Source organism: Neomonachus schauinslandi, chromosome 10 (assembly GCF_002201575.2).
Source record: "Neomonachus schauinslandi chromosome 10, ASM220157v2, whole genome shotgun sequence".
Classification (NCBI taxonomy): Eukaryota; Metazoa; Chordata; class Mammalia; order Carnivora; family Phocidae; genus Neomonachus; species Neomonachus schauinslandi.
Window position 1 is genome coordinate 112,421,186 of NC_058412.1, and position 15,908 is coordinate 112,437,093.

Sequence of the window (15,908 nt, forward strand, 5' to 3'; positions counted from 1 at the left end):
ACTAAACTTTATTAGGCACCTGCTCATGCCGAGCCCCGTTACAAAGTTGACATACACGGTTTCATTGCCTCCTGCCACAGCCCAGCCAGGAGAGAGCATCATTTCTAGTTCACAGACAAGGCAACTGAGGCCTTGAGAGGCTGAGCCACTGGCCTCAAGTCCAGGAGCTGGAGCAGGTCTGTCCAATTCCAGAGTCCCGCCGGCAGCACGGCTGGGCACGCGGTAGATGCTAAATGAAGGCCTGCCCAGCAAATGCTGTGTGAGGCCACGTGAGCCTTCTGGGCAGCACCCTGCCCCTCGGTAATTTCCCCCTCCTGCCTGAAAGGCCACCATTGGCAACCCCATCCTTTGTTTTTTTCAAAGAGATCAGTGTTAATCTGTGCTGGCTTTGCCAGGGGATCAGCTGATGCGGGACTCAAGGACAGGTGGGAAAAGTGGCCCATTTCCACCATCCCAGCCTCATCCAGGAGAAAACCTGAAGACAGAGGCGTACCCTGGTGGGAGAGCAGGTTGGTCTCGGCTGGTCTGGGTGTTGGCTGAAGACAGCAGGACGGTGCTGGCCTCACCAGGCCCGAGGAGGGTGACAGTGATGGGGGTGGGTGGCAGGGTGGCTGTGGCCCCTCTCTGACCCTGTCCTCTGAAGGAAGCTCATGGGGAGCCCCTGGTCTCCCAGACCCAGGCCAAGGCCGGCTCTGCCCCACACTCCCACTTTCCTCAAACCCCCAACTGCAGCATCACTGTTGGATCAGGTGGGAGGAGAGGGCTAGGGTCCTGGCTTGGAGGCTGGGAGGATCTGGACTTGAAGATGGCATCCTGCCCAAGGCAGAGTGGACAGTCCCCAACAGTCCCTGAAACTTGAGCCAAGGTGGGCTAGGGCTACAGGGAGTGCTGAGAGGGTAGCCACCAGGCAGATATCTGGCTTCCTGGGGCCAGAAGGAGCCTGGCAGGACCCCAGCCCACAGCACAGATCGGAAACTTAGTTCTAGATCCTTCTTCAGGGGTGGCATGTGTCTTCTTTAACCCAAAGCTTCTTCCAGTTGCTTTTAGAGGCTGTTTGAGACCATCACTGTGTCTCTTGTAGCTCGAGAGTGTGAGTGCAGATGGGGGTGGGGAGCTAGGGCTCCTCCTCTTCACACTTGACCAACTTTTTCCAAGGGCATCTGCAGCCCCGAGAGATGCTCTGGGATAAAGAAGGCCTGTTTTCCAATAAGGACACTTGGAGAAAGCTGCCCACTCTAACCTCTTCACAGGCAGTCAGAAGGCATATGCCCACACTAAAGGCTCTGACAAGTCCTGCAGCTATGGATGCCTGTTCATATTGATTTAAGCTGGTGTTTCCCTCCATAGGTACTTTTCGAGGGGAGCCTGAGTTATTCTCTCCGGAACACCTTCGAGGACACACTGGGGGTAAAGAAATCCTTGTTAGATCTTCTGGAGCCTCCAAGAGACCAGGTCTGAGCTCCAGATGCTGGGGCCTAGGAGGGGTGGACTGTTAGTCATGTATTTCTTTGAGGACCTACATGAAGTCTGTTCTCAGCTCATTCAGGGTGTTGTGACCCTCAAGCTGGCAGGGGGCCCGTGCAGGAGACAGAGGGAAGAGGACAGAGGGACACTGTAGAGGCAGGATCCCCCCATTACCCACCATCTCACAACTTGAGGGGAACAGGGAGGCAGCGGACCCTCTGACTCCCGGGCAGGAAAGGAGAGCGGCCTCAGGAGGCCCAGGGTATCCAGGACAAGGCCCTGGCACTATGCCCTGTGTTTGGGGTCCAGCTCGCCCTGGCTCTTCCCCTGGGTCCAGCCTCCGGGCGCGACTGCCTCTCAAATGCCCACAGGGCGCAGCATCATGCGAGTGGCCCGCAGCGAGTAGCTGGGGCCCTGGAAGTAGTGCCAGCGGATGCCGTTGAGCTTGCGCGTGTGGTGGCGAGCTGGGTAGTAGATGCCGTTGAGATTGGAGAGGCCGCAGGCGTCAAACCACCACCCTGGTGGAGGGAGAGCAAGATGCTTGGGCCGGGGGGGGCCAGCCAGTGGGTTGAGGGCAGCCCCCCAGGCCCCGGGACTAACCGGGGCTGCTGCCTCCTCTGGGAAGCCAGCCCGCAGGGGGAGATGGGGCCGAGTGGAATGGGCATGCGGGCGGCAGGGGGACCCCCAGACCCTCTGCTCAGCCTGCAGCCTCTGGAGGGTGGCACCTCGATGCCCCTCCCCCCCAGTTTGTTTTCCCCTAGCCCAGTCTCAGAGGAAGATCGGTGGTGCCTGTGTTAGGATGAGGGGAGACACTGAGGGAACCTTAAGGACTTAGTGGGGAAAGGGGGGGACAGCCAGGCCAGCGTGCAGGTGGGTGAGACCCTGACCTGCACCCTCTTCCCAACAGCACCTGGCTGAACACACAGGACCTGGGTGGGGAGGTAATGGGGGTGTCCAACCAGGTGCAGGGCTCCAGCCCCCCACACCCACCTCCAGACAGCATCTGGGCACACTTGCAGAGGCAGTTGTCATTGTCTGCGTCACGGGTGCTGAAGTTGGTGCCTTGCAGGACCAGGCTGCTCTGGCGTCCTGCTGACCCGCTGTACCCACTCAGAGAAAGCCTGGAGGCCACCCGGAGGTGGTGATGGGAGATGGGTCCAGAGTTAGGTTGGCTGGTTAAAGAATGCCCCGCCCCCCAAGAGGCTTTGTCCAAGGCTAAGGGTTCCCTCCAGTTGTTCTGGGAGGGGGCACCCCAGTCTAGGCTGCTTGGACTGTCCCTGGCCCTGGCTTGCCCTCCCTGCCTGCTGCCTCCCAGCGGCAGAGTACTCGCCGTGTGCCAGGCCTCTCTCATCTCACCGAACCCGTGTCTTGGACAGGACAGAGAAGGATCAAAATAATAATACTAATAATGAGGACGATGGCTGACATTTTTTTGAACACCTCCTGTGTTCTGGGCATTCTGCGGCTTAGCTCGTCTCCTGGCATCCTCACAACACCCTATTATTTCCATCTTACAGATGAAGAAACAGAGATCCCGAGAGCCCAGGGAGGCTGCCCCAGGCCTCGGAATGAAAGACGGCGAGAGCCAGGTCCCAGCCCAGGGTGGCCTGCCTTGGGAGCTGTGTGCATTTTGCTCCCCAGCTGACCATCCTGCAACCCCAGCCCACCACCTCCCGGAAGCCTTCCCTGACCACACCAGCCCACATGGATCTGTGCCCCGGGGCACCCCCAGCCCTGTGACTTGCACATCTGCAGCCAGTGGGGGAGGGTTTCTATTTCTCTGCCAGGCTGTGAGACCCTGGTGGGCACGGCCAAGGCTGCGTGGCTATTACGACCATGAGCTCTGGGGATAGAATGCCTGGATTTGCATCCCAGCCCTGCCACTCGCCAGCGGCATGACGGTGGGCAGACTGCTTCAGCTGCAGTTTCTTCAGCTGCAGTTTCTCCTTCTGTTAAAATGGTAGTGATAGTAATGTTACCCGTGACGACCTCGTTCGTTATTGTGATCCGAGGTCCTTGGGGTGTGAGGAGTGCAGAGCAGTGCGGGCACACGGTAAATGCTCAGCACATTTAGCGCTTGTTAGCCATTGTCCCTGCGTTCCTGCCCTGGACACACGGCCGCCATAGGCTCTTGCTCAGCCTGACAGGAGAGGGTGTTGGGTGTTTGTAGCCCCGGCAACTGAGGTGGGGACCTGGTTTGGGAAAAATTAAGAAGGTCCTATGGGTGGAGAAAAACGGACACCAGATGCAGCCAGGGCAGCTCAGGGCAGCTCTGGTTCCCCCAGGAAGGGCCTGGGAGGTGCTGCTGGTGGGATCAAGAGGGAATGTGGGCCCTGGGCATGTGGCCTGGCTCAGTCCCTGCGCCTCCCACCACGGGCTCTGCATGTCTGTGCCCTAACTGTGAAGCCCTAACTGTGCCCTTAAATGTGCAGCCCGGGGCTTGCGTGACTGGTGTCGCAACACCCCTCCAAAGGGGCCCATCTCTGTTAATGCTCTATGTGCAGTATCTCATTTGAGCTTCATAACACGTTGAATAAGGTAGGTACACCTAGGGCACCCATTTTACAGATGAGAAGGTGGAGGCACTTCTTCAGGGTTGCTCAGGGGGATAAGGATTGAGTCAGGACTTAAACCTTGGCTTTGGTGGCTTAAATAGGAGTCAGCAGGGTGTTGTGGCGACTCACTGGTCAGCTTGAGGAGTAGAGAGGGCATCCAGCTTAGCCCTGCCTAGCCCAGACCCAGGGCACGGTTCATTCAGCTCTGAAGCTTGCAGTTTAAGGAGGACTATTATCAGACTGGGGTGGGTCCCATAAGGAGGATGTCAGGACAACTTAGCTGGAGGATCCAGGGGCATTTAATAAGAAGAGAGAAGGGTAGGGCACTCATTGAAAATCTCCCCAAGATGGAATTAGACATAAAGTATAGGAGGACAGAGAGCCACCAGAGATTCCTTTGGAGGAAGTGACCTTCCTGTCAGTGGAGGCATTCCAGCCTGGCTGGATGATGACTATGGCTGTGGAGGAGATTCTAGCATCATGGGAAGACCCAGATGACAGGTGAGGTCCTTTGCAGACCCGTGAGTGTGAGTCTATGATTTCAGTTCTATCCTGTTCAAAGATAGCCAGGACCTAGTCTTCTCTCCGAGAACATTGAGTTTCTCAGAGAGGCAACATCATGTAGTGGAAACACCCTGAGTTTTCGTAGCAGAGAGATCTGAGTTCAAATCCAAGCTCTACCTAACTTGTAACTTTGGGCAGGGGACTTAAGCTCTGTGCCTGCTTCCACATCCCTAAAGCAGGTACAGCAGTGCTTACCTCAGAGTGTTGTAGGAGGATTAAATGGAGTAATATGCCGGGAACATAGTAGGTGCTCAATAAATGCTCTTTTCTTTTCCTAAACAGAGCCAAGAACCAAGCCAAGGGAGGTGTGGGAGACCTTGATGATGCTACATTATACTCCTATTTAAGCCCATCCTGCCGTTAAAGAAGCAGAGGTACAGAGAAGCCAGAATTTTGACTTGCCCAAGTTTGCAAAGCGAGCTGGAACAGAGCCAGAATTAGCTCAGGTCCCCTGATTCCCTGCCCAGGGACCTTTCCACCTCACCCCACAGCACGGGACAGCCTGGACTCCCCGCTCTGGGCCTCAGTAATATGGCTGACTCGGGGTGACTGACCTTAGAAGGCCCTTTCCTGTTCCTGGGCCGGCAGCGTCAGCGACAAACTCTCCACCCCACCCAGCGGCTAGGACGTGCTGAGTGTTAACCAGCCGCCTCCAGATCCCGTGACGTGTGCCCAAATGGGGGACAGATGGTAGCAACAGGAGACGCCCAGGGACTGACCCCTGGTACAGACTCTACAGCCACTAGCCCAGGACCCTGGCCCGCCCACCAGCCTGGGCCCCGAGCCCACCTGTACAGCTGCCCCTCGCTGCCCAGCTGGAAATGCTCATACTGGGCATAGGCCTCGTTGCCCTCCCAGTCTTGCAGCTCCACGCGCAGAGAGTAGGCTGCCCTGCTGGTGAGCTGGTGCACCACCTCATTGCCCAGCCAGTGCTCCCCCGCCATGTCACCGAAGCCCTGCGGAGAGTGAAGGGTAGGGGTGGGTTTCATGCTGCGATGGGAGGCTGCCTCCCTGGCTGAAGAGCTGGGCTGGGCCAGGCTCCAGGGCCACTTAATCCAAAACCACGTTGCCTAATGATCAAGTCCACAAAGTACAGAGTGGGCAGGCCTAGGGATGGGAGTTCTCCACCTCCTAGAGCAAAAAGACTAAGATTTTTGTAAATGTAAAATTCAGTTGAAAATAATTGAAATCACATTTCTATGGCGTTTAAGAACAAGCAAAATGAATCTGTGGTGATAGAAGTCAGAATAGCAACTACCTTTGGGGGGAGTATTGACCGGGACACATGGAGGCACAGGGGGCCACAGGGAGGGCTTCTGTGGTGCCGGCCGTGTTGTAGATATACCTAGCTTTGAATGGTGGTCACGTGGGTGAATACGTATGTAAAAATCCACTGAGTATCTTACGCCTGAGATCTGTGCACTTATCGGCATGTCTGTCGAACCTCAATAAAAAATTAAAGATTTTAATAAGCTGCATGAATTGTATAGCAAACCTTGGTCAGGTTGGCAAGATTTCAGCAACACAGAAATGCAAAGCTAAGCACGTTAGGTGTCACCAGTGTCCCAGGGTGAGGAGACACAAGTGCCCTGGGCCCGAGCAACAATTCAGCACCAAGGACAGGGGCACACCTAAGCCCCACTCCCCATTTAGCCACGTGGCGCTGCAGATCAGCCTAATGATTAATATTCAGTGCCCTCCTGTATTTCTGCGTCTGAGTATCCTATTTCTTTTTGCCATTTCAGCAATTGTTTAAAACCCAACTGGCTCAAGAACACTCCTATCTTGATTTGGTATTTATTTTTAAGTATTTATCAAATGAACAGTAAGCGACACAACTAATGATATTGTTGCATTTCCGTGTATCCTTTTCTATTTCTTTTGCTTGTGGAAACTTTAAGAGCTTTTAAGTCAGCTTGCCAAAAATCCTTTATTCAAAATTTAATTAAGAAATTGGAAGACAGGGCGCCTGGGTGGCTCAGTTGGTTAAGCGACTGCCTTCGGCTCAGGTCATGATCCTGGAGTCCCTGGATCGAGTCCCACATCGGGCTCCCTGCTCGGCGGGGAGTCTGCTTCTCCCTCTGACCCTCCCCCCTCTCATGTGTTCTCTCTCATTCTCTCTCTCTCAAATAAATAAATAAAATCTTTAAAAAAAAAAAAAAAGAAATTGGAAGACAATCCAGCACTATGTCTCATCTTGTAAAACACATGGGGTCTTTGAGCCAGCAAGTCCATGTTACAGAATCTCTCCTGCAGATGTCATTATATTATTGTGTGCAAAGACAGGGACATTCAATTAAGCAATGCAGCCAGGGGTGGGCAGGGGAGATTACTTTCTTTCTGTTCCTTTTTTTTTTGTATTCTTAAAAAAATTTTTAAGCAATATGCATATATAATCTTTCCACAAATAAAAAAATAAGGTTAAACTTTTATTCTTAAGATATATGTCAGAACTTGCAAAAAAGAAGGTTCAATTTCTGGTGATGGAGTCCCTGACAGTGAATGTGCACTGGGAAAATCTGTTTGAAGGTGGTTGGTTTTAGGTGGGTTGATTTTTTTTTTCTGGGAAGGGTTGAGGGCGATCCACCTGCTCCTGGTTTCAGGGCAGAGAAGCCCCTTCCCAGGGCAGCAGTGTTACCTGTTTGTAATCTCTCCAGTTCCGCTGGAAATTCACGCTGCCATTCTCACGGCGCTGGATGAGAGTCCATCCGCCTCCATTGGCCTCCATGTCACAGAACACCTGGAAGGAATTGGGTGGTGGTGGGGGAGGGAGTTGGAAGTCCCCGGAAGCTGGCGGAAGCAGGTCAGGGCTGGCCCAATTTTGATTTGGCTTACATTCTCACAGAGCAACAAGTGAGCCTGGAGGTCGAGGGCATCAGAAATACCCAGGTTCATATTTCCCACCTATTGTCATCATTTTTCTAAAGTCATGGGCAAGTGATGCCCCCTCAGAGCCTTCCTTTCCTCACTCATAAAATGCAAGTGTTAAAACCTTAACCTCTTTGTGCCTCAGTTTCTCATCTGCAAATTGGCTTGATGTGAGAACTGTGTAAGCTGAGCCATGTAAAGAACAGAGCCTGGGCATACTGGAAACTCAGTAAGTGGAGGCTTTTCCCTCACTGTTATTGCGAGGTTGTTGTAAGGATTAAATGCCGAGAGGCGTAACACGCTTGGCACACAGCATAGACTCGGGAATTGTTATTATGTTCGGCAGACAAATGTTTTCTGAGCGCCTGCTATATACCAAGCTCCATTCAAGGCATGGGAGATGCCAATATGGATAAGACAGAAAGAGTCTTTCCCTCAAAGTGCTCACCATCCAACATAATCTCTTCTTTCAGCCTAATCTTTGTTCACATATTATTTTTCCAGCCAGTTCAGTACATGTTCAGTGTTCAGTGAGGACACACTTGGTCCCAGAGACAAATCAGAGATAAAGCAACCCTCAGGGCCAGCTTGGTCTGCAGGAGGCTATGATAGGGCAGGCAGACTATTGATTATGAACATTTGGTTTGCTACAAGGACAGCTCCTAAGAAGGAGTCACTGAGCAACCCTGGCAGGCTTCCCAGAGGAGGTAGCATGAGAACAGGGCCTTGGCATGTGCCTGACAGGCCAACAAGGGGAATGGCACCTCCAGTGGAGGAAGCAGCTCTGAGAAGGTAAAGGCCAGCTCAGGGAGAGAAGACAGGGACATTTGCTGTGAAAGTGGCAGAGGGTGCAGGAAGGGAAACTGAGGCCCAGAGAGGACAAGGGACTTGCTCAAGGCAAGTGAGACTGAAGTAAAGCTAAGGTGTGAGCCCAGAACTCTGGCCTCCCAGGATTCCACCATAGCTGAATTGACTTAATTTCATGTAGAACATTTACTTAAAAAGTCGTGTCCTTTTAACACTTGCTTTTATTCAGATCATTATAAAAATAAATATAACAAAAAGGTGAAATTCTAGGTAGAAATCGAGGGCCCGAACTCTGTGTCAAAGAGGAGTTGAGCAGGTGTGTATGTGAAGTGTTAAAGACAGTCTGGAGACAAACTGATAGGTATATTTATAGGAATTCAAAGGAAATTGAACAGGGAATCGGGAAGTGTGAAGACTGGCTAGTTGTTCTCTATACTCTCTCACTGCTGGGTCTGGCCCCCAAGCCCTCCCTCCTGATAGCCACCCTTTCCCTTGACCCCTCATCCATCCATCTGATAACTGGACCTCAAAGCCTGGGGCAACCTTGGAAACACTCACTGAAGATGGTGGGGTCTCTATCAGCCCTGGTCCCTAATTTCCCACATGGAGCAGAGCCCCCACACCTGCATTCGACCAGACTACATGTAAATTAGAAAGAAACTTCTTTGGGTTAAGCCCCTGGATTTTCCGGGTTGATGTGCTGAATAAGCTAGCATTACCTTAAGCAACAGTAGGGTCATCCCACCTTCTCTGGGGTATCTCAGATGTTGGACAAGGCCTGAAGCTGATGGGGGGTGGCCTGCCAGGGACGCCCTTGGCTCAACCCCCTTGGATAGCCTCCGCCCCCAAGCGGTCCCCTAACCTTCCTGGGCTCCGTCATATTGGCCACATGGATGGTGTAGATGCCACTGGCATTGGCCCCGAAGCGCTGGATCTCTGCACAGTCCTGGAACACGTGCTCAGCTGCTCTCACAGAGGCTGCAATGGGACAAGGCAAAAGCAATCGGAGGTAAGCTAAGGAGAGAGGGAAGGGGCCAGGTGGGTACTACTTCCTGCCAGCTTCCGGGTTGGGAGGTGCCGGGGACAGGGAGAGGTATCAGACCTGTGCAGAGGACCATGCAGTGAGAAGAAGTGGTGGAGGCCAGGGAGGGAAATGACCCGCCACCCACGAGAGCAGAGCTGAGGCCAGAGCTGTAGCTGTCCGATGACCTTGACTGGAGTAGGACAAGGCTGGCACAGGCAGGGTCACCAAGGAAGGAGAGATGAGGCTGAGTTTCAGCAGGGGGCAAGGTCAGCCCTGCAGGCCAGGATGAGGAGCCTGGGCTGTGCCGAGGAAGAGCGCTCTGGCCAGAGTGTGGAACGCGGACTGGAGGGGATGAGACTCAAAGCAGGGAGGCCACGGACGAGGCTGCTAGAGTCCTCCAGGAGAGGTAATTGGAGTCTGAACTCCAAGGAGGTCCTTCCCCCTTTCATAGACCAGGAAACTAGGGCCCAAGAGTCACGTAACTGGCTCAAGGGCACATAGCTGGGGGCACAGGCAGAGCCTTCCTGCTCTCTAGGTCATACGAAGGAGTCCTTAGAGCCTTGGGCTGGAGGCAGAACTCCACAGTGCCCTTCTCTGGTGACAGTGGGGCAGGGGGACAGGGCATTTGGGGCAAAGGGTGCCCGAGGCAACGTGCCCTCCCCAGACCGGTGAACAGACATTGGGTCACAGCTGGAGACTGGGCTAGCGGTGAGCCTGTGGGGGGAGGCCTTGGGCCTGGGCCTGCAGCTGGGACTGAGCTACAATACACCCACACATGGGACTCATTTAGGCGGCTTCCCTGCCAGGGCTACGCACAAGCCTGTGATGGGTTCGGGTCACTCCGTATCTCATGGTTTGGAAGGTATCCACTTCTCCTGCCTGTGGCTTCCTTGGGGCCTCAAATCCCTCAAACCCAGCAGGGCCTGCCCGACTTAGACAGAGCCCTGGTGCCATCCTTTGGCACCATAGTGCCTGGAACCCATCACTATTGCTTGATTCCTTGTGCCTTAAAAGCTTCCCAGTCTCCTGCTACGGCGATCCAGCCCGGGTAGAAACCCCTTCTGAGGTCTTTCTCTCACCCAGCCATTCTCCACTGCCCGGTTCCAGTTGCGTTTCCTAAAACATAGTCCCACTGGGTGCAAAACCCTCGTGTGTCTCCTGATTATCCTCAGGTTCATATTCTCTCTCCTCAGCACAGCCTTTTAGGCCTTTAGTGGCCTGGTAATTTCAAGAACACTGTTGGCACATAGTGGCACATAGTAGGTACTCAAAAATATGCATTTCCTCCTTCTTCCCTTAGAGACCCAGAGATGGGCAGGTGGGTATTTTTGCAAGACTATGCTGTTCACTGCTGCATCCCCAGCACCCGGCACTGGGCCTGGCACACAGTGGGTGCTCAATAAGGGTTTTGCTGACCGCGTGATTGAAGCCGAAACCAGCAATGCCTTGGCCACCCCAAGTGGCCCCATCAGGAGTCAGTGAGAGCTGGGCGAGGGGGGAAACCCAGGCATTGTTCTCCCTTCTTAGAAGCTAGGGCCAGAGATGTCTCCTCACTCCTGTTTGGCCGTCCTGGGCTTAGGGACAAGGGCGACAGGGTGACAGAAGTCCTTCGGGAACAGTGAGTCCAACCTCTCCATTCTATAGATAGGGAAACTGAGGCCGGGGGAGGGGTGGGGCAAGTCTGAGCAAGCGAGGATGGAGGATGGATCCTGGATCCCAAACTTGGCAGTCTGGGCCGGCAAATAAACCTTATTAGCTTCACCTTCGTTAAACAGATGGGGAAACTGAGGCCAAGAGAGGGACGGGGACCTGCTCAAGGTCACTCATGGAGTCAGGGCGTAGAGTCTGGATTGGTTCCTCCTGGGACTCTCGTCCTCACCATTATTATTGTTTGTTGTTATTTCTGTTTCACAGGTGCTGGGAGAGGGGCCGGGCCTTCCCCCCCTCCCCCGCAGCGAGCCGCGAGGGGGTAAGCAGGGTCTCCCTCCCCTCTCCTGCCGTTCTCCCGCACCGCGCCGGGCGCACCGCTCGCTCACCCGGGCCCTGGGCCACGACGCGCACCAGGCGCTGCACGGACTCCAGCAGCCGGCGCTGCTCCCGCTGCACGAGACTGGAGTTGCCGCTGGCGGCGCGCAGGCTGCGCTCGAGGCCGGCGAGGGCGCCACTCTGGCGGCCCAGCAGACGCCGCAGCCGCTCCTTCTCGCCGCGGAGAGAAGCCAGCTCCGCCTGCTGCTGCGTCTCCAGGGCCTGCACCCGCGTCTCCAGCGCGCTGCGGGGCGGGGGGCGCACGCACGTCAGCCCGCGGTCCCCACCACGCAGCCACACTCGCGCGCTTGGCCCTGGGACCCCCGGGGGGGGGGGGGACACTCCGCGGACCAGATCCGCACCGAGGCCCAGAGAGGTCGAGCGTCCTGCCCTGGGTTACACAGCTGTGCCCACCGATGGCAGAGAGTGAGGAGGGGAGGAAAGAGAGACCCCGCCCTGAAGAAGATGGACCGGGGTCCATAGAAGAAAGAGGTGCGGGTGGGAGGACATGCCAGCAACCGGGTCGTGGTTACCAAATCCCCAGTATGCCTGCCCTTTGACCTAGCAGTCGGCTCTCCAGGGAGCAGGCGCGAGAGTGCCCCTGGGGGGACTGGTTCTGCTGGAGAGAAAGGAAACAGCCTAAATGTCCAACAGCCGGAGCTGGCCGAGGCTGTTTTCTTTCCGTGTCCCTAGAAATGTTCTGGAGCCGCAAGAGGAAGGAGGCAGAGCGCATCTGCACGCATTTGGCAAGACGCCCAGGACGTGGAGTGAACTGCGCTGGCACATCGGTGCCTCTAGTCCAATCCCACACGTGGGAAGACAGAACAAGAGAAAGAAGAAAGGTATTAATGGAAATGGAGAGGGAAGCCGGTGAACTGCTAGGAAAAGGCATGGAAAGACACGTGGAAGGACACAGCGGTGCCTGCGCTGGAAGAGAAAGTGAAAGACAGCTGGCTAAGTGCTGTTCCCCCTGCGGAGCCGGTTCCGGAGGAGGAGGGCGATGGAGAGGGAGGAAGATGGAGGAGGCTGGAGGGAACCCACTTTCCCTTTCGTTTTATAGGTCCTTGTTGTCTGGTGATATAATAAACATGGAGCATATTTGTCATGAGTTTTTTAGAAAAAGAGTTTTAGAAAAAGCGAAAAGTTCTAAAACTCAACTCTTCCACTTTTGGCATTTTATCCTGGTTTGCTCCCCGCGTGTGTGCAATGGGGTATGGGGACATTATTAGGGGCTTCTCGCTGAACAGGAGTAAAAGACAGGAAACAACCTTAATATACATTAATTGGGGACTGGGGATATAAGTGTGGGCAGCCATAGGGTGGAACATGACACAGTTAGAGAAAAGAATGGGCAAGTGTGTCATACAATTATAGAACAGTTTCTTGGAAAAAAGAGGTGCAGAAGAGCGGTAAGCTCCATTTGGGTTCAAGAAGGGCAACAAAAGGACTATGCACACATATTTGTTTACATATTCATAGGAAACCCTCAAATGTTAGCTTATAGAATGTATGCTGTGGGATAGGGATTTTTATCTATGTGTTCACTTCTGTAACCCCAGTTTCTAGAACAGTGTCTGACCTGTGCTAAGAGCTCAAAAAACAATTGTTGGTTGAATGAATGGAAGAGGACAAGACACTAGGAAGAGGGGTTACCTCTGCTGTGGGTGGGTGGGTGGCTGAGGGATAGAGTAGGAGGGAGACAGTCTCCTATCTATGAGGTTATGCGGACCCATTCTCCAGACTAGAACAACGAATCTAGCCAGGGCAGAAGGAATTTCCCCTGAGCCCCGAGTTCTGCTGCAGGAAGAGAAAAAATTGGGGCACACTCAGATTCTAGAATCTTAGCGATCTCCATGGGCCAAGCGCTTATTGACATCCTCCGTCTTCACTGACTTCGAGGCACCTGGTGCCAATTCAGACAGTCCCAGTCCCTGCCCTTGCCCACCTCGGGGTGGGAGCATAAGAATGAGAAGGTGGACAAACTATCATGAGCTACACGCAGATCAGAGGGAGCTGGACGGGCCTGACGGCCTTATCTTGACCCAGAATTTGAGCAACAATAACATCTCCCCCTGCACACGGGTCCGTGGCCGCTTCGGTGGGTGGGTGTTGCCTCCTCCAGCATCCTGACCTTGACAGTTTTTCTCTACTCAGCTCGAAACCAAGATGAAATCAGCCTCAGATGTCCATTTCTCTGCCTTATCTGTACCCCATGACTCTTTTATTCTTTGTAATTTGCAGGGTGTTCCCCTCAAGTGTATTTGCTTACAAATGCCGAGACTCTCTGCCGGTGAAGACGAGAAGCTGGCAGTGTGGTTGCTTCTGGGAAGGGGAACCAGTGGATAAGATCAGATTTACTTATTTACAAATAAGTAAATCAAATAAAAATTTACAGGGTGAATTGTACAGCATGTAAACTGTAGCTCAATAAAGCTGTTAAACATTTATAAAATAAAGAAACAAAGGGGGGCGCCTGGGTGGCTCAGTCGTTAAGCGTCTGCCCTGGGCTCAGGTCATGGTCCCAGGGTCCTGGGATTGAGCCCTGCATCGGGCTCCTTGCTCTGCGGGAAGCCTGCTTCTCCCTCTCCCACTCCCCCTGCTTGTGTTCCCTCTCTCTCTGTGTCTCTCTCTGTCAAATAAATAAAATTAAAAAAAAAAAAACAAAAAAAGAAGAAAGAAAGAAAGGAAGGAAGGAAGAAGGAAAGGAAAAAGAAAGAACAGAGAAAGAATTGGGGTGTCCTGAGCCCCCGGGGAAATGTCTGTCTCCTGTCTCCACCCAGGGGTGCCTGTCTGGCCCCCAGCCCTACCCCAGGGCTCACCTTCAGTCCCAGCTTGAGTCTGGGACCAAGCCCTGGTTTCAGTCCTTACCCCAGCTCTGGCAGTACCTGAGCCCCCCAAATGGTCCTTCACTTCAGTCCTAATCCGGGCCCGCAGCTCTGGCCCCAGGCCCCATCCCAGGTACCAGCCCCAAGTCTAGTTTCCAACCCTGGCCCCAGCCCCAGCCCAACCCTGGCTCTGGGCGCCCCCCCACCGGCCTGGGTCCCACCTGCCTTGGGTCCCAGCCCTGGCCTGGTGCCAGGGTGCCAGTGCCCACCTGTTGCGGCCCTGCAGCCTGTGGAGCTCATGGCCCTGCAGTAGTAGCTGTTTCTCCAGCTTGTTGGTGGACAGCGAGGTCTCCAGCAGCTGGATCTCCATTCGGGATGTCTGGTTCAGGACCTGTCCCAGCAAACAGGAAGGGGAAGGGCGCGACGCAGACCCTGCAGGATCCCCGATCAGCAGCCGCCCACCTGTCCAGGGGCTCTGCCATCCAGCAGCGTGCTGACCTATTTCCCCCCTCCCAGCAGTTAGTTCCTATAGTCGTCCATTCATGCCTTTACGCACCCACTCATAGGCCCTAGCTGAGTTGATGATCTGCTTCTTGACAGCAGCTCCATTTCTCCTGTTGCTCAGGCCCCAGGAGGGGTCCCCCTTGACCACCTCCCTCCTGCCCCAATCCAACCTCCCAGCAGGTCCTGTAAGATCCAGCTTCCAAATGGGCACCTGACCACCCTCCCCTACTCCAAGGCCCCCCTCTTGGCCTCTGTCATCTCTCGCCCTGTGCCCTGTGCCACCCTCCTCACAGGGCTCCCTGCCCCCACCCTTGTTCCCTACACTCCTTCCTCTGCTAAACAGTCCAAGGCAGCCTTTTAAACCGTGGCCCATCTGCTCAGAATCATCCTGCGGCTCCCACTGCACGCAGCGGAAAAGTCGCAGTCCTCGCCACGGCCTGCAGCGCCCTGTGATGTCCTCTGCCCACATTGTCTCTGGGATCCCTTGCCCACCCCTTGCCCCCTGCTCTCTGTCTGGCTACACCGACCTCCTGGATGTTCCTGGAGCTTGCCAGTGCGGTCCCGCTGCTGGGGCTTGGCCCACGCTGTTCTCCTTGTTCTGGAAGGCCCTCCTGGTGAGCCTGGCTCGGACCCTACCTTCTCCGCAGTGCCCTCCTGGCCTCCCTGTCCAAACTTGCAAGCCATCCCTTCACTGCTCCTAGCACACACTCCCTCCCTCCTGTCTGTGCCTTTTTCTCCTGAGACCCTCACCCTCTCACACGTGCAGGTTATTTATCCTGTTCGTTCTCCTGGCGGTCATTAGAAAGGAAGATGCACAAGCGTGGGGGGTGCATGCCTGCTTCATTTACTGCCCTGAACTAGACCCAGGAACCTCCCGCAGTGCCTGGCACATAGTAGGGTTTCAACAGACACGTGCCTCTTTGTCGTTCAAGCTTTTCCTCCTTTCATTTACTCACCCTCCTGTTTATCTATCCATTTCTTCCCTCCCTCCCCTTCTGTTGCCCCGTCTCAGAGTTGCTGGCCCCGTGAGGTTGAATGAATTCTTTATGATCCATCTCTCCCTGTAGCCCTCGGAACCCCCTGAGTGCTGCTCGCCCCTCTCATCCCAGTGCCCAGCACAGACCCAGAGTCACTGGAGTCACAGAGACAGGAGAACTAGGCCCAGGGCCCACCCCCAGGGGCATGGCCTGGTGGTCAGAGTGTTCTGCGACAGGGTCATCAGGGAAGGGCCCCAGGGTGCTACAGGCCCAGACTTTACCCAGGGCCAGAGGT

General features: G+C 54.6%; 1 protein-coding gene across 1 annotated transcript in view; it reads right to left on the minus strand.

Annotated features, from left to right (window-relative positions):
• ANGPT4 (angiopoietin 4) overlaps window positions 1-15,908 on the minus strand; it is a 38,412-nt gene continuing 22,504 nt past the window's right edge. Inside the window, exons 3-9 of the mRNA XM_021689060.1 lie at window positions 14,402-14,523; window positions 11,319-11,551; window positions 9,121-9,236; window positions 7,222-7,323; window positions 5,373-5,539; window positions 2,455-2,585; window positions 1-1,982 (exon numbers count right to left, since the gene is read on the minus strand). Coding sequence (XP_021544735.1) covers window positions 1,822-1,982; window positions 2,455-2,585; window positions 5,373-5,539; window positions 7,222-7,323; window positions 9,121-9,236; window positions 11,319-11,551; window positions 14,402-14,523 — 1,032 coding nt within the window. The 3' untranslated portion in view covers window positions 1-1,821. The remainder of the gene's footprint in view (window positions 1,983-2,454; window positions 2,586-5,372; window positions 5,540-7,221; window positions 7,324-9,120; window positions 9,237-11,318; window positions 11,552-14,401; window positions 14,524-15,908) is intronic.